Here is a 20,947-nt window from a genome sequence, read left to right as displayed (position 1 = left end):
CGAAGAAGAAGTGCAAGCACAGAAGCGAATGCATTGCTCTTATATCCTTTTAGGAATATCCCAATTAATTCCACAAAGCTTGTCAAAAGTCATTAGCTTTTCCAAAAACAATTTAATTGATCTGATAGTGGCTGAGAAATATCAAGGATTTTCCGTATAAGACATTCTAAATTTTGTATGCCTCCGTCACCCTACCTACAAAGTTCTATCTATACTAAGTCGTCAGACTTTATTTCCCCATCATCTTCAGATATAAAATATGTCATTTTATATGGAAGCTTTTCCGATTTAGTAACCTATGTATTTTCTTTAAACTGAACATTTTGTAATACAATTTTTCTTTTTGTTTCAGATATCAATATTAGTTATAATTATAACATTTGGTGCTAAACCCAGTGCTTCATGAGGCCGGTTCAAAGTAAGATCTTTCCATTATTATTCCTATACATAACTACTTATATTAGACGTAAAATGTTAGAATAATAGTTTTAGAATTTCAAAATGGTGTCAATTGTGCTAATGACCAATATACAAGATATTTTTTATCTGTTATTTATTATTATATAAACCAAATAAAATCAGTAAGATTTTATTATGACTAATGGCGCTTTATATAACACAATTGATGCTAATAATTTTTAGCGCAGAGCTTACTTACACTACAAAAGTAAACGTTTTCAATATATGTGGGTGACCCAATTAGGTATTGTTTATTTCAAAACTCTAATATCTAGATAATAATCCTAAATGTACTTCATGTGCGACAACTAAAGATTCTTTGTTAAATATATTTATTTATAATTATGTAGTGTGAGTAAGTTCGGAATATTCTAAGGTAAATGTAGGTCTAAGTAATTCTAAATACAATAAAACCCGGTTCACCACCTCTGGATAACTATCAGATAGCTTAATTAATGGAATTATGACGTGACTTGACTTTTGACATAATATGATGGCAAATGTATGAAACATTTGCTGCCACGTCGTCTAGCTGATAAGTTATCTGATATTTATCCATGAGCTGTGAGACTGGGTAAAAACTAAATATAGTACAATCTACGACTTAATTTTAATGTGAATATATTGTACATTTGTCCATTATTATTAGTTTATGTTAACTTAAAGCTCCATTTATCGTACATAAAAAGAACTATAACACAAAAAAATATTTGACATTACTGTGTAATCCAAAATCCGTTTTTAGAAAGGAACAAGGCGATATAAGCCGTATAGTGCTATTCCATTCACACTAGTTTAGTAAAAAAACTAAAGATGAACAAATCAAGACAGGTTCTTTTTATTCTAGGAATCTAAAACAGTTGCGTCAGCACCTACGGAAGCTAACTTGTATTTTTTTTTGTTGAAACCATTCACCGATGCAAATGGAGCTTTGAGTTAGCAAAATATCAAGGCCAAACTCGTATGGGGCAATAAAATACTAATTTTCGAATGATTAATCAAGACAAGCGTATGTTTTAGTATAACTTTTGATCGATTTGATATCAATTCTAAATATCTTAATATAACTTTTGTTATTAGCTCGAACTGATTTGGTTGTTTAAAATAATTACTTAACTTAGTGATAATACCTATTATGACTTTGACTTGACTTCGATGCCTATAATTCTTTTGGCATTCCTATATGCAAGTGTATACTGACAAATACTGAGCACGTTTCAGTTTACAGTGCACTTGCAAGTACTGATGTCGAAGGATTATTTTACTTGCAATAATGGGCTTTATCGGCTACTAAAAGGAGACGAGTTTTATTGCCATTCTCGGCTGGGCAATGGCAGAAATGGGTTGAATTACTACCAGTTTCCAATGGAAGGGGTTGGGTCTCATAGTGAATCCACCACACTGGCCAATCCGGTCCTTGAAATCTGTGCCTGACTATTTGAATTGGTTTTTATTGCCCGATATGAGAATGTTTCCAATATCATGTGATATTACATTCAGTATTTTGTTTAGTACTATGTGTGATGTTAGTGTAATATGAAAATAGTTGTATATTTTGCACTTAATAAATTTAGTGGTGATAGATTATTTTCTTTAGTCATTTAGGATGAACGAAATAAAAGTAAAAAGTGTATTACGTAATTTGAAATTATTAATATTTCATCAAACGGTTTTTCAAACAATATTCTAACTAATCCATTTTTCTCTAATAACTCTTAATTAATCTCTTTACCTGATGCTAACGATTCTAAAAAATCGACTACTTAAATAGAACAGTAAAAAAACTTGATTTAACGCCTAAAAATAATTGAATGAATAAAACACATTAGTAAACTAGTAATTCTATATTTGTATATCTATAACAAACAGACATACATTAATCTTATCCAACAGAATATTTTAATGCAAAATTCTAATCTTAAAACATAAATCGAAGTTTTTTATCAATTAAAACCTGTTACACGTGTCAATCAGTAGTGGGCAACATTTTTTGTGTTGCCTCAACAAAAAAATTGCGTTCGGAAATCTCAATGTAATTTTTTTTTCAAATATTTTATGAGTCTACGCCTACGTCTTTGCTTCTACAAGGTCAATGGCTGTACCTCCGGTTTTGCTTGATTTTAATCGAACAATTCGCAGTTATAATAGATACCAATCGTAAAAAAATGGTTTACAAACAGTATTTCTGGGTTCGAAGAACTTTCAATGGTAGATCTCGATCATTTAGCAAAAAAATTGTCTAAAATGTACAATAGGCTGTCCCGTTGACCGTTACGGTGATATTGTAGTAAAATATAATAATATGAATTGAAATTGCTTCTTTGCAATTTTATATAACTTAACTTCGATTTTGGACGGACTTCATAAACTGTGCTGTATTTCTGATTTTGCTGGATTAATTGCTAGATGTAGAGTGTCTTCAGATCTTAGTTAGATTTTCGTTCTGTATCTACACCAATGAAGTTAAATAATGTTTTCAGTAAACAGAGACATAAGGGTCTTTGTAGATTTTATCCTAATTGTTGTTAAGAAGACATCACGGTAGTAAACGACATATTAAAAGGCAAAATTAGACGCATCATTTTAATGGTCCTTTGCATGTAGATACATTTAGTAATAGTTATAAAAGGTTCACGATCAAGGACCCATACTGCTGAAACAAACTGTGGAAAATTACAAAATTGTAGAGTGGTTCCCTTTTAGCGAGATTACCTCCAGTTACTGACCACGGGCTATGTACGGGAACACGATAATAATACCACTCTATATGCTCTAATAGCCTCTATTGTTAGCTCTACATCGCGTGCTCTCTACAATCAGGTTGATTGGCTCGTTCAGGGCTTGCGTTTCACCTTCTATTTCGTTCTAGAAGATTCTAGGTGTAAATGCAGAGTTAAGTAAAGACGGCTTTTGTTTTGGACCGTCTATAAACGTTGTCCTTATGCTTGTCTGGGATAATTTTGAACTGGACTATTCTAACTTCTTCTTCTGGAAGATATTGACTTGTAAGGGTCAGTAATTCTTACATACATACAGAATAGCTTCACTTTATCACAGTAGCATTAAGGGGCTCTTCTGCGTTAAAATCAAATGAAATATCCCTAAGTAAATAGTAGTTTTGTATATGTTACTGTAAAAGCCCGAACTGTGGTACATCCTAAGATTTTCCGGTAAAACCTAAGATTTACCAACTCTCAATGGTAAAAGTCCGAACGTTCTTTTATTTCGAACTTTTACCACCATTTAATTGGCAAATCTTAGGATTTACATAATGACACGGTAAAAGTTGATTAAGTCATATTATAATGTGTTTGAGCCGTAATATAATAATATTGCTAAGGATATAAATATATGCCGTAACATAGTTATAATAAGAGTTTGAAGATGTCGCCGGAGCCCCGCTTCGCGGGGCTCCTCCTTCCGGGTGGTTTAAAAAAAAATAACCACGAAGGCTGAGGTGGGAGCTTCGCTTCGCTCGCTCCCACCTCAGCCTTCTAACCTAACCTACCCATGTCGGTTTGCCCAAAACTCCTTCTTTATAACTATTAAATTATTTTATATTAGCTACATTTATTCGCCCTTGACGTATATCCTAAGATTTACCAAGTGAATAGAGGTAAAAGTTCGAAATAAAAGGATTGTTCGGACTTTTACCATTGAGAGTTGGTAAATCTTAGGTTTCACCGGAAAATCTTAGGATTTACCACAGTCCGGGCTTTTACAGTAACATATATAAAAGACAACCAAAAAATTCTGCGAGATGACGACTTTTGAACTTAACCGTCAACTAGAGCCATTAAACATTTAACTCAGGACACAATAAACTGCAGCCTCCATGTCCCAATTGTCAGGTCATTGTTCTCTTTTATTATGAAGCGACCCACTCTGTGCACTGCACGAATCAATCAAATCACACGTAATTGTTCAGTGCTGAATGCAGCTCACGTTCTAAATGACCTAGCTGTACTTATTTATGAGGATAGTGCATTTTCCTTTAATAAAATCCTTGTTGGCATTGGCAGGTAAAAACAAAAGGCAAAAAATTAATTACTCGTTTATTTAAGGATTCAAAAAACGTAACTTAACTCGTAACCGACGGTCTTGCATGACAAGATGTATGGATGTAATTGAAGCAAGGGAAGTTTGTAAAGATCGTACTGAGTGGCGTACTTTGGTCTCTGCCTATCTCTATGAAAAAAACCGATCGTGAATAACCCTTGTAGCGGTGGCTAGGAAAAATTACTTTGGTTAATTTATTGCATGAGTTCGTAATAATCTAAAAAAATGTCTTGTAGTGTTAAGATAGCCTTGTCTAGAGTTACAAAACCATACAAACTGAGTAGGAGTCAGGAAGGATTATTAAGTATTCAGTACTTGCTTGTAAGCAGGAAAGTACAGGTCATCATTCCATGATGATAAATCAAAATCGAGGGCAGAGTGACTCTTGGATTATTCACGTTTAATGTGATCATCTCAATTACAATAAGTGTAGTTCTTGGCTTTACCACCGAGCATTGGAATGTACTTGTAAACTTTTAGTTATTCATTCGCTTTGGACGATGCAGTTTTTCCATTCTTTGTCAGCAAAAAAAGAATTAGGGCCACGTAAGTCTTCAGAAGACCTTTCTGCCTTAATAGTAACTAGCTATTTGTCCGAGGCTTTGCCCGCGTAACTTTTCACAACCTTTGCGGGAACTTTCAAAAAATCTTAGTTCTCCTCTACACTTCCTAAAGAATTTTCATACATAATTACTATGCTCATTAGTTTCGGCTGTGCATCTTTCGGTCACCCTCTCGGTAACTGAAGAGATAATATATTGATTAGCATCGACCAGGATAGACTTTAGGTCCATTCAAAGAAAACATGCCCTTAAATATGACTTACTGATCACTGATGCGGTTGCGAAAAAAAGTTAGTTTTGAATGCCACTCCATTACATATACCTGAGTTATCTCTCCTATTATATAGTATCCTATTTAAATTATTCCCAAGTCTAGCACAAATTGACTTATATAATCCCAGAGCTAGTTAAAGAGCCGGCTGTGAGATTTACAGCAGGACGCGATATTAGACGCGGATGTCCGCTACCTCGTACAATACACCTGCCTGTTGTATAACCACTACATCATGATACGGGATACACTTGTTATAATCTTCTTCCTTCTTAGTTCTATCCAGAATACTTTCATGTGATACTTATAACTTATTTGAATCGCAATGCAACTTCCTTCATTCGATAGTGAGTGTCTTGTAGAATAAGTTAGAGGCGCTGATTAGTTTTTTAAAACTCTGATGACGAACTCCCTCATTAGGAGTTGGATTTTATGACTAAGTTCTACGCATAAGGAAGGTTTAAAGTGTTTATAAATCCTTTTGTCTGAAATACATTATTATTACCCTCTTCTCTTCCTTTATTGGGTCTCCTCCCGTAATGTCGTAAGGGCTATGTCTTCTTAGTCCTAAAGTCCACTATGTGCCACTGTTAAACATGCTGAAATTCTGAAATTCTCAATGGCAACATGAAAATACTGAAATTCTCTACAGCAACCCCGAGTTTCTGTAATGAATTCCCTTCTTATTACACGAACTTGATACAATATAGAGTATTGTAGATGTATTTATAAGAATCCTCGATATTCCTTTCATAAAAATCTATGTTTTCCGAGTTTCTTGATAATTGGTTCTAGTAAAGATAACATTTATTTATTTCGCATTGTTTAAAGTAACAATACAACAATGGTGTTTTTCTTCTAGATCGTTTCTAATTACTATTACATTAAGTACTTTATTGTTTATTTATATTTTAACTTTGTTGAGTTGAAATATAAATTATCTTAAGAAATCATTATGATATTTATAACAGCAGGTAGTGCGGGCGCCTTTTTAAAATCTCTATTATGTTGAAAATCTCAGCGTCTGAGCTGAAATGTTTCATTACAAAATAAATAGTTTTTTTAATAAATGCTATCTTTAAAACATTCATTCTCCTTGAAGTTAATTGCATATTCAATGTAACCGTATACTTAATAATTACTTTCATTAATAATTGTGTTTTTAGAATTTATTCAGTAACACCTGTAGCCTACTTTGTAGCCTAACTTTTACCTTTTTTTATTTCTGCATTATTCTGTCCTCCAGTCATAAGCCTCCTTATTTCTTCTCCTTTCAGAAACATATTCATAAATAACTGCTTAGTTGACTCTGAGTTAGTTGACGTATAATGGCATATATCCTTGTAATATAAATATGTAACATTAAGAACAATATTATTAGTTCTCTTTGGTTATTTTTCATGTGCTTCATGCACAACTGAAACTGTTTATATAACAAGATTCGTACCCTGTATTTGCGCTATCGGCTTCAGCTGGTATTTTAGTTATTTTCGAAAAATACTGGAAGTATTTATGGCCTACCTCTGTGTTTCACAGCAATTATCTTAACAATGTTACGTGACTATTGTTACTGAAACTAAACAGACCGGAAGTACTTAGGTAGTTACGTCACTTCCTGTACAACTACTGCACAGTGCATTTGCATTTTCAGACTTACCTGTTTTCATAATTTTAGTCTTATCTGTTGGGTCTATCTATCTATTAAGTAAAAAATATCCACTAGTGATCGCAATATCTATGATAGAAATATAAATTCTAATTCCATCTGCGCTATCGATGTAAACCCAATCCTCCCACATAACTTAAGGATTACAGTAGACGTATAACCCGAAAATATCTTTAGTATAATACTTAGCTAGTAAAACGTAATACTACTCAGAATTCGAACCTGAGTACTCAACATCATATTAATACACGATCATGACAATTAGTGTCAGTCACATTTTAAATATGTCACATTACACTTTAGGTCAATTGAGAATCGAACTTGAGACCTTACAGTCTTATCTGCTAGGACGATAATGGTACCTGGCAAGGTCATGTAATACACGCGCTGTAACCCTGAAATCCGTCAAGCGTGACTCGGTAGCTATTGTCTTATGTTTTTATCACTCGACGTGTGAATTCGTGTAATACATTGTATATCCTATTATAGACTATTGTTTAAGGCTGTGCTAATATTTAATTATATGTTGTTAACGAAAGTCTTGTTTGATACAAAGATTCACAATATTTAACAATCGGTATAAAAAACTAAAAAAATACATGGAATTAAAACAAGCATAGTAGTTTTAAAATAATGTTAGAAATAATCTTGAATAATTGCAAAATTGAAATCATAAATTATGTGCAATTAAAAGATTGATAATATTATGATTCGCGACACTAAAGAAAGAGCTTAAAGACTCGTGTAAAATATATATTCGCACTGACACTTTCAGACCACTGATTTTTCAGGATTGTTGCTCAATTAGGAGGGGCGGTTTTCTGAAAAAATGTAATGCCTGGGGGTTTATCAGACTATCAACATGAGAGATGAACTGAAGTAGTTTGTTTGCCTAATTAATCCGCTAAATTAGTCGTATTGTTAGTCACATAAAATAAAACGCAAAACGGGGAATAAATTTATTGAAATCGAATCAAAATTACCTCTTACCAAACGTCTTGATTCCTTAATTTCTAGTTCTTATTTTTATTGAACCAAACCATAAGCTGTAATAGAATAATCTTCTTGTTAGCCCGTCTTAAAAACTAATTGTACTGTTCACCTGCCAGTATTTAAACGTAATGATCTAACAGATTTTAAGTCCTTGAGTTCAGGATATCTGGAAATAAAAAAGTAATTGTTATACATAGAAAAAATCAATCGCTTTACGTACTTATATGGTTTGAGTAGAAACTTGATGACTCATTGTGGGTAAAAAAAATGTTGATCAGTTTTTCTGATAGACTTCTTGCGAAACCTTTTTTATGTTGAACTTTTTTAATGGTATGTTTATGTAAGTGAATATTATTTATGCGTAGTCTTGTCTGTTTCGCTTTTAAGAATATGTTTAGATGTTTTTCTTAGTTTAAATCCTGGGTAAGGACACATGACTACTATTTGAGGAAAGGTTCATCAATTAAAGTCATTTCAAAATAATCAAATTAAGTTTGAATTCTCTAAAATTTCATGACAACAAATTCTTAAATCACCTTCATTCATCAAAGTAATTATAAACGAATAAATCCGTAGCAAAACCTTTCAATATTATTGATATCTGATTTTCTTGCTGTTTAATTCATTGAAATAAATCATCATGAATAACTCAGAAAATCATCTTTGCCTACAATGGCATACATACTAAAACTTAAGAATAAAAGGTACTAAATTTAACAAAACAATACTCTATAAATAGCTTAAACAAAAGACAACGTCAGAGTCCTTGCATGCCTAATAAATTTAATTTGTGTCTTTGTATATAAGACATAAGTAGTTATTTATTATTAATTAACCGGTATACATATGCAAATCACTAACTACATGTCATTAAGTATGAAGGGAAAATAACTTAGTGAAATAATTTATGCTACATAAATTATACTTATGAAAATAATAAGTATGTTGGTTTTATAGTGTTACGCGAACTACATATATCTTATAAATAAATACTTCATTATTACTTTATTTAATTATTTGTGTTATAAAGGCTGTATTAATGATCTCATTACGATGAAAACATATTTAACTATGTTAAACAAATAATTCAATGATCAAAATAGTGATCGAAAACGAATTGGGGTAATTTTCAGATTAATAAATCATAGAAACATAAAATTACATAAAATACAGCAAGAATAAGCAATGTTAACTTAATGACTCATTAATTTCCAAGAAAAAAACACTTTTTTAACTAATTTTACATTTAAAAATCATACAAAAACGAATAAATAAAAACAAAGACCAAACTTACCAAAATAACCACTCAACCACCGACCAAAAGATACATTACAAATCAAATAAGAAAATCCTTTCATTAAATCTAATAAAAGCTGTATACACATTTAAATACGTATATTTAATTCAAAATTCTAATTAAATATTTACAAGTGTACTACGTGATGGCTGTCGGACAGTCGCGCGGATACTAAGCCCGCGTGCTGACTGCTGTTGGAATGCAGCAAGATGTTAGCTGCGCGTATAATTCGGTGCTAATCATTCTCTCTGCCACTGCTACAGTGTGTTGTTAGTTAATCTGATTGAAAATATTTTGGATAGATTTTGTAATTTTATAGTTAGGTTTGTGATATGGGGTTTGTTTTGTATGAATGCGAGGAATGTTGGAATGAGAAACGGTGTAGATTATTGTTTTATAGTAAAGTAACAATTCTTTTTTCTAAATTAAAATTTGAAGTTTTTTTAACTTTTATTGATTTTCTACAATTAAGTCAACAAAGCTAACTATTTTTACTACTTTATGTTTATTATGAATTTATTTTTCAGTCTAAATTTTGACACCGGTACATAATTATTTAGCAGTCTAAATGCAGTTGTACTTAGTTTCATGTGGTAAAATAAATATAAAAAATAGAATAAAAAAATACGAAACAAATATAGGATGTTTGAAAGTAGTCCATACTATTGCATAGTAAAATAAAATGCCATTTAAAAATAGGTATCATTCACGGAAATGGTTGAAGTACTTTATTGCATTGGGCGTGTCAATTGCGACAATTACCTGTTGCGGCTGCATTCATAGCGTTGAAGGTCAGTGTCAAGGTCACCAGTGGCTATTGTTACGCTGACCGAGGGCCTAAGATTGGACCATTTATGGAACGGGAGGTTACATACGTAGCTTGGAAATTGAGAGTAGTTTTGCAAAAGAAAATATATTTTTTTCTGTTGTTCTTTCTTAGTTATTGATAGTCTTATGAGTTTATAGCATAGGACGAAGTTAAACTCATACTTCTTCTTATACATCTTTTTTTATCAATCTTATATTCTTCTATCAATATACAATCGGAAAATAAACCTGGTACAGCTCATTAGTAACAAAAGAAAGTTGAATTGGATTGCAACTAGTTTCTGACTGTGACTTGGCCTCTCGTAAATGTTTTTGATTAACTTTTACACGTTTCCTAGACCATATTAATACGTATTCAATCTACACATCAAATTGTCTAAAAATGATTTAGAATTCAATCAACAACCTTACAAAAAAAACGAAGTATATCTCAATAATAATTTATAATTATTCGTATAAATTGCATCACGCTGTACATAAGATAAGTGTATATATTTATTGACACGTGTGACAGTTTTAATTGCACTGTTCGTGTGTCAGTGTTATTACATTGTTTATTGCTTTCTTTGTTTGTTTTTGTATTAGATTGTTTATTAGTTTACTGCAGTTATTACGGATAGTTATATCAGAGAAAAGGCGGTGTTATTACTGAATGTTTTATTTGCTCCATTACTATTCCACTGCCGAATAACACGATACTCTACAATTGGAACAATCGAGTATCATGAGTTTGACATTTAAAATGTACTGCAAATATTGTTTCTACGACGCCCGCTAGAGGCGCTGAACCGATTGTCATACATTTATTTTCGACAGCTAGCCGGTTGTCGATTCTCAATAGTAGCAGAGAATCTAGCTACAATTGAGTTAAATACACTCGTTATAAGAGAAGGGTTAAGTCTTAAGTCCACTATTAATTTAGGTATTCCTGTACATTTTTATACACGCAAGATTTCTTTACGATATTAGAAAAAGTGTTTTTTTATGACGTCGAAAAGTCATTTTGGCGAATTCTAACACCACTCGGTTATAGGCCATTATTGCATTCAACTTATGTAGTCTGTTCTCTTACTATGATAAGAAAAATCTTCAATGATAATATTATCTATATGTCGCAGTAAGATAGATAAAGCCGTAACATAGTTATATCCCTAGGGATATAATTATATACCGTAATATAGTTATAAAGAAGAAGTTTTGGGCAAACCGACATGGGTACCGGCGACATCTTCAAACTCTCATTATAACTATGTTACGGCATATAATTATATCCCTAGGGATATAACTATGTTACGGCTTTATCTATCTTACTGCGACATATATACAACTTTTGAACATTTTTAACAATAGTTCCTATTATCTGCCAAAACGTTAAGCAATCGAAGCCTAAATGTATTGTTTGCATTACATAATTAATGTATAAATAATATTACTATGCATTTATTTCTAAGATAATCTATCTAATCCCTTTTCTCCGTGGAAGTTTTTCTACCGTTATTTATAAATAAAACATGTCTAAGAACTATTTATGAAGGTACATGAGCAATGTGCATCGTTAATATGTTTATTTACACTCGCAGTGTCGTGCACTCACTGTGAATATTTACTACTGTTTATACGAGCTCTGTCACGTTATAGCTACTTTGTTTTATTAATTACTTTCTGGAAGATTTTTTGTAACTTAGTTAAAAGTTCGTTTAAGATGCTACTAAGTTGTTATATAATATAATACAGTCCGGTAACTATGTAGAAAGCCTTCTTAGTGAGTGAGTTGCGTGGGTAGCGAAGATACACAAAATAGGATAAAAAAATAGGATTGAGTTTATTTAACGTCACTTATCTGTAGACTTATAATTTTTTTTATCAACTAAATAGTGCATTCCAATTCTCCCAAGGTACTAAGTTGTTTGATTATATTTAACTAACGAGTTATCCTAGCTTTTACGGCTTTTTCCATATCTTTACAAAATCCACCGTGGCAAAAATTTTGTTGCAAGAAGGAAGAAAATTATCTATTAAAAATCTATTAGGATAGCAGATGGTTACAAAATACCGGAAAACTCATAAAATACAAATCTCTATATAAATCTATGTAACTCTTTGTTTACTATAAGGGTAGAACACAACGATGTCGTTTGTTAGTTTTGTAAGATAAAGCCAAGGAAACTGATATAACAGGTGTTTGTTCTAAGCCTTACTTTATAACTATCATGCTTACATCTAGTTAGTATGATAAGTGTGTTTTTATGAACAATCAGCGCGGCAGCGTCTGGAATATATATGCATAGTCACACTTTCATTAAATTTTGGGTCCGGCAGCGCAATTCTTTATTACTATCGAATACCGACAACTGTTTGCTGTCGAGAAATGTTGTGTGAAAATCTGATCAACGCCTCAAGTGGGCGCCGTAGGTACTACTTTTACAATACATTTCAAATGTCAAACTCTCGATACTCGATAGTAACGACTGTAGAGTATTGCACTAACGATTGTCATTTTCAAAGATTTTTGACAGTCGTCATCAGCAGTGAGAAAGCTTGATAGTTTGTCATTTTTTGGCAATTTTTTATTGAAAAATGCTTTTGTAAATGACACATACTTTTGACGTCGACTCTACATTTTAATGTCTATCGCACGATGAATTGTTATTTTTCACAATAAATTGTTTGAAGATCTACAAATCTACAAATATTTATATAAATAATTTATACAAATATTTGTAGAATTATATTCTTTGTTGTACTTTATTGAAACTTATGTAGATTTTGCACACCGCGCTGTCAAAACATATATGAACCAGTAATACATCTATTTATTTATGTATTTATCTTTTTATTTAGTAAATATAAATAAGTATTTATGTTATTTAACATTCACAAATAATGACTATTACAACTATGCATTACGAAATGGTACAGTCAAAAGCAAAATAAAAAATGTGAGAATGTAAATGTATATGTTATTATAAAGAAAATTGTTTTTGAAAACCAACATATAAGTGTAGAAATAAGGCCTCATGAAGTTTTAAAAGTCTTACTTTCAAATATTCTCAGCCGACTTCAAACAAGGAGGAGGTTATTCAATTCGAAAAAATATGTTCTATAATAATTCTACTCACAATCAATATTTTCCAATTACAGATTGATGGTATACAGAAAACGCAAAGAATACGTCAGACTGGGCGGCGGAGAAGACTACAAGCTATTGTCCCGAAGACCCTACACCGAGCTGAGGAGCATGAACGGGGCATCGAACCCGCGACAGCGATGAACATACCTACCTCGGCCCTACTAGTACCATGGAGAGTAAGTTAACTTCAGTTAATGGAAGTTGTTTTAAACTTAACTCAAAATCAATTTAAGTTTCGTAATAATTTATTGACGATATGATTTTAATTAAATAATTTTGACACTATTGAATTGACATAGTCTCTATGCTTAATCTGTTAACTATCTCAAATGCTATTTATTTATATGTCAAACAGTCAGAGTTATTCCTTTATATAAGAAACCACGATTTAAAAACTCGGACCGAACTAAAATATGTTTAATTCTACATAATTGATACCTACATAAAAATAAGTAAAAAATTTAATGAAATTGTCCATAAAATTTATGTAACGCATAAGTTTCTTTTTCTCGCTCACCCCCTGTGAGTACTAAGTAGGGCTTCTAAAAATTATAAATCTAACTTTTAAATGTACAAAAAGTCGAAAATAGACAATTAAAAAGTTTCGACAAAATGGCGTTTGTATGATACCAGTTCTTACAGTGCTGTGAATTAAGTTATAGGTGCGATACTGACTTGCGACTATAATATACACGTGCGACTAAAAATCGCAAATCGCACAAAACAAATAAGGATAATAGTGAGCTTCTAATTCTAAGTAAATGTTAAAATTATTGCGAAATATTACTGTCATTTGTTTAGTAGGAAAATGTTATGATGAAGTCATATGTAGTTTTAGGGAATAATGTTGAGTTCATACATCAGAATATTGTGGTTTGACACCTTAGGACAATATGTTTATTTCAAGTGTAGTTTAATACCATAAAAAGGACAATGTATTTGTTTCTGGGAAATAACACAATGCCAAGGTTTGCTAATATAAGCTATAAATAGTCTAAATTCTGAATATAGAAACTCAACTAATATCCTTTTAAATTAACTAGGTAGTTTTGTCAGAAGTTTATCAAATAATAGCGCTGGTCAGTAATCGCACCATAACTTAAACTTATTGTAAATATTATAGAAAGATATCGCTTGAACGTTAGTTAGGTTAAGTTAAATTAAGTAGACATGTTTGAAAAATATCCAATTTTATGTGTAGTCGTTTATTTTAATTACTGTCGTGAGTTGTTGCGATTAGTCGCGAGTTTATAATGCCTTATTTCAAAAATGTTTACTACTTATTGAATAGTTAAATGATGTTTAAACTGGCAAGAATTATGTCATCTTATTACTGCTATATATCAGTGCAAAATTAGAACTTCGTCGGTCGCGCAACTAACGACAGAAAAAATCGTCTCATGTGTAGAAAACCTAACGTATTTTAGAAGCTCAATTTTTCTTCTGTAAAGCAATACATAGTATACTTTGATCTTTAGGCTTCTGAAATCGCATTTCTTATTTTTATTTTTTATTAACTTCATTATCGGTCTCAATAAATCTCAAATCATACCTACTAACGCCATCTATGGCTTAATTCTTTCACTACGTTGTGTATTGCCATTTGGCAAACAGTCTATTCGACAAGATTTCGAAAAGCGTCAATAGATGGCGTTGTAATGAAATAATGCATGATAATGTTGGTAATATCGTGCTTTATTTTTATTTTATTTCGTTGAGACTCGATTAAATATTGTATATCTTTGTAATCTTGAACAAAGTCAATAGTCAATATTTTATTATAAATATAGGTATTAAAAGAGTATTATTAGTTATATTAGCTAGCCTTAGTTTGTAAGTAGACAATTTTAATTTTGTTTTTAATTTTTACTGTGTATTGTGTACATATTTGTGTACATGTGTGTATAAATGCATTTATATTTCGAAGAAATGCGGTTTCAGAATACCAATAATTTTGCTGCAAGTAGTTGATATGAAATAAATTGTTGGACGCACTCGTAATCAGTTTAATTCCTTTAAATTTTATATTTATGACATTGTTCACGTATTTTTGATTACTTTTTGATTCAATAAAAGTTACCAAATTAATTTTGTATCAATTTATTTGTTTTCATATCTGAATTGCAGACCATTTCTCAAACTAAATACGCATCAAGCTACTAGATGTCGCCAGTTGGTACTAAGGTTTACCATTTTGACAAAGGCGCAAATATGATAAGTGGTGCCATCTAGTAGACAAGCGGTAAATCTCAGCGAAAATCACTTTAGTTTTTAAGAAAAATGAGCTTCAACATATCGGTGCCGGTCACCAAATAGCTTAAGTCATTAAAATAACATAGATTTGTTTATAATATTATTATCAATCATGACATAGACACGCATATCTCCATATTAATATTTATGTGAATTAAAATATTTTTTTTACATATTTTTAGCGAGTATTTGTGATTTTGTTAGTTAATTTTTATAATTCTATTTATTGCTAAATCTTTTGAGATGTTTTCTTTAAAATATGGATGGCTTCTGGCGAAGATACAACTGAGAAATATTTTACTAATCGCTTACGACATAACACAACGATTTTTATATTAAATAAAATAACGTGAAATGATGTTCGCAACTCTTTCGAAATGCGCTTTTGGTAGAGCCACACTGGCATTATTAACTAATAAAAAAGGAGAAGGTTCTCAATTCGTCTTATTTTTTTTCTACACAAAGTTTATCCAGAACATAGAAAAGCTATATGGCGGTCTAATATTCTTTGGTTGTATTTGCGTCATAGCCCTCTGAATTCCTATAATTCAACCTTTATTCATCTCAAATCGCAATATTGTTATAAATCTTGTACAGAATAAAATAAGTAAATAATATTTTCTGAACGCGTAGATTTTTACAAAATGTGATGTGATGATCAAAATCTTATTTGAGTTTGTGAAACTGTAGAAAAATGCTTATATTATAGGTGTTAGCCCTCTAATAATACATTTGTCTTATGGTGCATGCACACTAAATAACATAACATTTTATATCAATATTACAACGCTAATTAGCATGTATAAAACGTGTATAGCACCATACAATAAAGTGTTATCTAGTAAGCTTTGCTATGTTGCATAATGTGTAAGCACCAGGTACAGAAATGATATTAATTAATATAATTTCTGAGGAGATATATTATAGAACTGTAGCTCGATTCTCTACTACTATCTACTACTCGAGAAATTTTGTATGAAAATCTGATCAGCGCCTCTGACGGGTGTCGTAAGAAAATTTTGGTAGTACATTCTAAATGTCAAAATGTCGATAGCTAGCCGGTTGTCGGTAGTCGATAGTGGTAGAGAAACGAGGTTCAATCAGTTTCAAAAATGTTTTAGAAGAGGGTTGAAAAGTATACTATTTCGCTGGTGTGTGTCTGTAAAAATGTAAGAAATGGCAACTCAAAGAAAGCTGTCACGGTGCTCTCAAAATGCTAAATAATTTATGAAAAATATCACTTTGGGGTTTCTCAGATCTCGAAATGACAATTTTCTTTGGGTATAAACGATGTTGTAGTAAGATACGGCAATTGTTAGCAAAATAATCGTTTTACCAAACTCGATTATAACTGCTTGTGATAGATATTTGTTTTTTATAATTATTTATCAATTTAGGCAAATCTTTGTTCCTAGAAAATGTTTTTATTTAGGTAAATGTGTCGATAGTTCGATGTCCTTAGCTATTTTCTCTGTAGTTAATGGACGTCGATGCCAATGTGTATTAGTTATTAGTATGAATTGACAAATAAATATGATTTATAATTTATTTTTGTTATTTTTCTTTGTTTAACCGATAGATGGTTCTGGATCCCAATCTGTGCTGTATAATCATTCCGATAGATGGCTCTTTGACCAACTTATAAATGAGTACTTAAATAGATTTTCTATGCTTGACTAACTAAGGTTTATGATGAAAAATTAAATGAAACAAAACGATATTATAAAACTTCTATATCTATCATATTTTATTCCTATAATCACAATACTATCACACATAAATATACACTTACGAAATACACATATCACATACAATTAGTCCTATTCTTCATCCTTCAATCATTTTGGACCCAGCTTCCTTATCCTCCACTCGATCATCAGCCTTATAAACTCCATAATTGAAATAATCCTCAATTTCCTGCAAAGTCCTATCTTTCGTCTCAGGTAACATAAAATACAAGAAAACTAAAGAAATGGCCATAATTACACCTAAAATTGTAAAAGTTCCATACACTTTGACTGTCGCCAACATAACTGGCGTAGTTTTCAAAGTGATTATACTTGTAAGAGCAATTAAAAGGCCAGCTATAGTCGTGCCTGAAGCCCTATGCTCTAGAGGAAATATTTCCCCAACTAACGCTAATGGTATTGGAGCACACGCGAAATTAACAATAGCTAAGTACATTCCAAATAAACCCATAGGAATCCATGAAATATTTGGAATGATTGATCTTGAAACCAAAAACAGATAGAGGCAGACACTCATGATGACTATAAACGCTGCTGCCCCTGTCGTGAATAAGAGAGTCCTTCTTTTGAACATTCTGATCAGTACTGATGAAAAGAATGCACTAACTGTCACTAAGAGATCTAAACATAAAGTGTAATAGAATGAAGCTTCGGACCCCGACACTTCAGCAATGATCTGCACAGCATAAGCAGGGAAAATATGTCTTCCACTCGTCTCCAACAAAACTGCAGCGAAGAAGTAAATAATAACTGGCATAACAAAGTCTCGTCTACGACATTTTCTAAAGAATATCATTACATTGTTTGAGAAACTAATTTCTTCGTGTTTGGTTCGTTCTTGCTGTGCTTTCGTCATTTCTCTCAACTCTTTGGTAGACTGTTCGCTTTTTCCTCTCAACCAGTAAAAAGTCTTTTCACTTTGCTCAAATCTATCTTTTGAAGCTAACCACGAAGGGCTTTCGGGCCACATCCAGACTATTCCGAAGTTCACAACATAAGGGATTAAGGTCACGAGTGCTACTGTTCTCCAGTGGAAGTAGTTCCCCAGCAAATGGGCTATAGCACTTCCCATATAAAGTGCTGCAGTCTTCAAATTGAGGAACATTCCTCGGTATACTGGACTAGAATACTCTCCTATGACTATAGCTCCCAATATCGATGTAGATCCTGCTGTGACACCTTCAAGAGCTCTGGCAGCTATCAAGCCGTACACGTTGGTCGAAAAGTACATTAGTATCAAGCCTAAAGCGCCAGGAATGATGTCCAGGATAAATGCGATCTTTCTTCCGAATCGATCCATGTAGTAGGATGATGTGAAGAAGCCGGGTATCCAGGCTAAGCCGAATGTTGCAGCTGAAACAAAACGTGACGGTATTTTTAATGCTTGGATAGGTAAGACTAATAGCACTATGATGTGAAAAAGAGAATATAATATTAAAATAATGTTTTCTTGGAATCTACCCATATTATTACCGTCAGACGCGATGATTATAATGTAGAAAACCTCTCAGGTGGGTCTAAGCTAGAAGAGCCGAGCACGTGGAGAGCACAAGCTGAGCACAGTTTCAGGTAGTGTGGGCTGACTTACGAGCCTCGATCAAGCAAGTTTTTGAAAGAAATTGGTGCTCGGTCCATGCTTCACCCATGCTCCGTTCCTCTGGCATATATTATACCCACCTTTACAGTCCAAGACTTACTTATTTGGGTGGGTATAATAATATGTCAGAGATATAATTTTGACTTCAGTTACGCAAAATCAGATTTGACAAGTAACAAATTGATTATGTTATTAGATTATTCTCAATAGTGTCCGGAGTTTTGTATCGTGCCGAGTATATGGCAACAAGCTCACCCCCTATTACATGGTACTAACATTGTTAATGGCGACAACTGGGTTACACCAGTGCCTACAACTTCGGGTAGGTATAATAGGAGTGAAGTTATATAAGAACGTAGTAAATTATTACCGATCCATGAAGACGTAGCCAGGTCTGCCTTGATGTCGGAGTCAGGATCCCGGAGTGCTGGCAGCAGACACGTGGTGAACCCCAGACACATGCCGACCTCCACCATCGTCAGGAGTACTCCTGACACTATACATGCCTGAAAAGAGTATTTTGATTAATCAACTGTATTTAGGGGTGATGGCGACCCCCCATGGACGCTGGAGCCTTATATTGATTTAATTTATTTATATTATGACCTATGTGTGTTCGGTAGTGTTGGTAGCAGCTCCTTACATCATCAAAGATTTATACCTAATAGAAAGATTGTTAAAATTAATTGGCGATTAAAAAGAGTGGCCAGGAGTTTCTTGCCAGCTCTTCTCATTGGCCCTACCTTCCGAACTGGCGGTAAATTCACTCTCTGTATCATTGACTATCATAATTGTCAGCATTTGACCTATATGAATAAATTATTTGATTTTGATTTTGGAGGTCTTCGAGGGGGGCGGTAGCAGATCCATAAATCCAATGATAAAGACAAAATATAAGTATAAAATGATATAACAATTACCTAAATGGAGATGCTGCGTTAACTTCTAAAGGACGATGGTAGTCAATAAAAGGGTTGAGAATCTATGATTTAGATTCCAAACGGGAGTACCACCCCTTGTGGGTCCGTGAAATACTCATGGGTAGCAGGTCCAAAGACAAACGATGAATAACAAAAAATATTATAGAATTGAAAAAACTATTATGTAAAGAGATCTGGGATTATTTTACCCTATAAAAGGGGTGTAAGTCCAAAAAAAGCTTTTAAAAATATGGAAATTCTGGGAGAGAGTGCGCTAGCAGTGACGTTGTTTAAAAAGGAGAGATGCGTAATACTCGCTATCAGCGGTTTTGTGTGACGAAATGGATGAATGAGACAAGAAGTTTGTTAGGATCTCAGAAATGGCCTATTCCGGGAACAAGATATTATTTGATGTATAAGCTTATATAAATTAAGTCACACTTTCTTCCAATAGTCATGTGGGGCAGAGTCAAGTAACTACTTGGCTGTATGCAAATATATTTTAATTCCCGTTTTGATAACCAATGTGACTGTTTTGAAATAATAATATACAATTTTAATTACCTGTTTCACAAAAGGTTTAACCATCTTAACACATTACTTGTCCATAAAATTCAAAATACAAAACACTTTTCTTGAAGCTCCTATTTTATGTAGTTCGAGTATATAATATTTTGCTATCTAATCCATTCAATAAACTGGAACCGACTTAACCGACTAAAAAAAGGAGAAGGTTCTCAATTTTACCAAAATAATTTCTACAGCAGATTCATATGACATGCTACCGAGAAACTTATATGTCAAATGGATTTAATTCCTACTCTCAAACATTGAAATAGTTTAAATAAAATAAATACATAACATAACAATGTTATCTTTTATTTACCTTTATAATACTGTCTTTAGTTAGAACGAGAGAGAATATACTTATAACGCCTTTATTAATGAGAAGAAAATCTTCTTTTATGTAAGTATACGGAAACTTTTTGATCAGAAATCCTTTTGCAAACTTCAATTATCTATTTGTTGAACAATTTAAATTATCTTTGTTATAACATGATGATGATGTTGCATTTTTAACTGCGACTATTTGTCTATTTTTTCTGCATTAATAAATGAATAAAACATTGTTGGTTGTACAGTCCCGTGGCTTAATTTGAGGG

General features: G+C 32.4%; 2 protein-coding genes and 1 long non-coding RNA gene across 7 annotated transcripts in view; 1 reads left to right on the top strand and 2 right to left on the bottom strand.

Annotated features, from left to right (window-relative positions):
* Nucleotides 1-17,067, top strand: part of LOC142983969 (trehalase-like) — a 66,800-nt gene extending 49,733 nt beyond the window's left edge. For 4 of the 5 annotated variants that reach the window (XM_076131205.1, XM_076131206.1, XM_076131203.1 and 1 more), the window contains exon 14: nucleotides 13,278-17,067. In XM_076131205.1, the coding sequence (XP_075987320.1) occupies nucleotides 13,278-13,407 (130 nt within the window). In that variant the 3' untranslated portion in view covers nucleotides 13,408-17,067. Of the gene's footprint in view, nucleotides 1-352; nucleotides 2,047-13,277 lie in introns of those variants that run through there. The other variant, XM_076131207.1, reaches the window with a different exon arrangement.
* LOC142983970 (uncharacterized) lies at nucleotides 7,964-9,659 on the bottom strand. Its single transcript, XR_012960122.1, has 2 exons — nucleotides 9,306-9,659; nucleotides 7,964-8,177 (listed from the first exon to the last, which is right to left on the bottom strand). It is a non-coding gene; the product is annotated as an uncharacterized LOC142983970 (long non-coding RNA).
* Nucleotides 17,068-17,253: 186 nt separating the features above from the next.
* On the bottom strand, nucleotides 17,254-20,575 carry LOC142983988 (facilitated trehalose transporter Tret1-like). The gene is made up of 3 exons (XM_076131251.1): nucleotides 20,349-20,575; nucleotides 19,235-19,370; nucleotides 17,254-18,620 (listed from the first exon to the last, which is right to left on the bottom strand). Exons 1-3 carry the CDS (start codon nucleotides 20,370-20,372, stop codon nucleotides 17,347-17,349), a joined length of 1,434 nt encoding a protein of 477 aa, XP_075987366.1. The 5' UTR covers nucleotides 20,373-20,575; the 3' UTR covers nucleotides 17,254-17,346.
* Nucleotides 20,576-20,947: the final 372 nt, after the last annotated feature.

This window comes from Anticarsia gemmatalis, chromosome 25, assembly GCF_050436995.1.
Source record: "Anticarsia gemmatalis isolate Benzon Research Colony breed Stoneville strain chromosome 25, ilAntGemm2 primary, whole genome shotgun sequence".
Lineage (NCBI taxonomy): Eukaryota > Metazoa > Arthropoda > Insecta > Lepidoptera > Erebidae > Anticarsia > Anticarsia gemmatalis.
This window is presented reverse-complemented; position numbering and strand designations above follow the sequence as displayed.

What these genes read in the sequence shown, in the direction of transcription:
- LOC142983988 (XM_076131251.1), bottom strand. Translation starts at nt 20,372, where the DNA reads ATGGTTAAACCTTTTGTGAAACAG. An exon ending in TTAAACCTTTTGTGAAACAG is followed by an intron (nt 19,371 to 20,348) that starts GTAATTAAAATT and finishes TACTCTTTTCAG; the next exon opens with GCATGTATAGTGTCAGGAGT. An exon ending in GGCTACGTCTTCATGGATCG is followed by an intron (nt 18,621 to 19,234) that starts GTAATAATTTAC and finishes GTTTTGTTTCAG; the next exon opens with CTGCAACATTCGGCTTAGCC.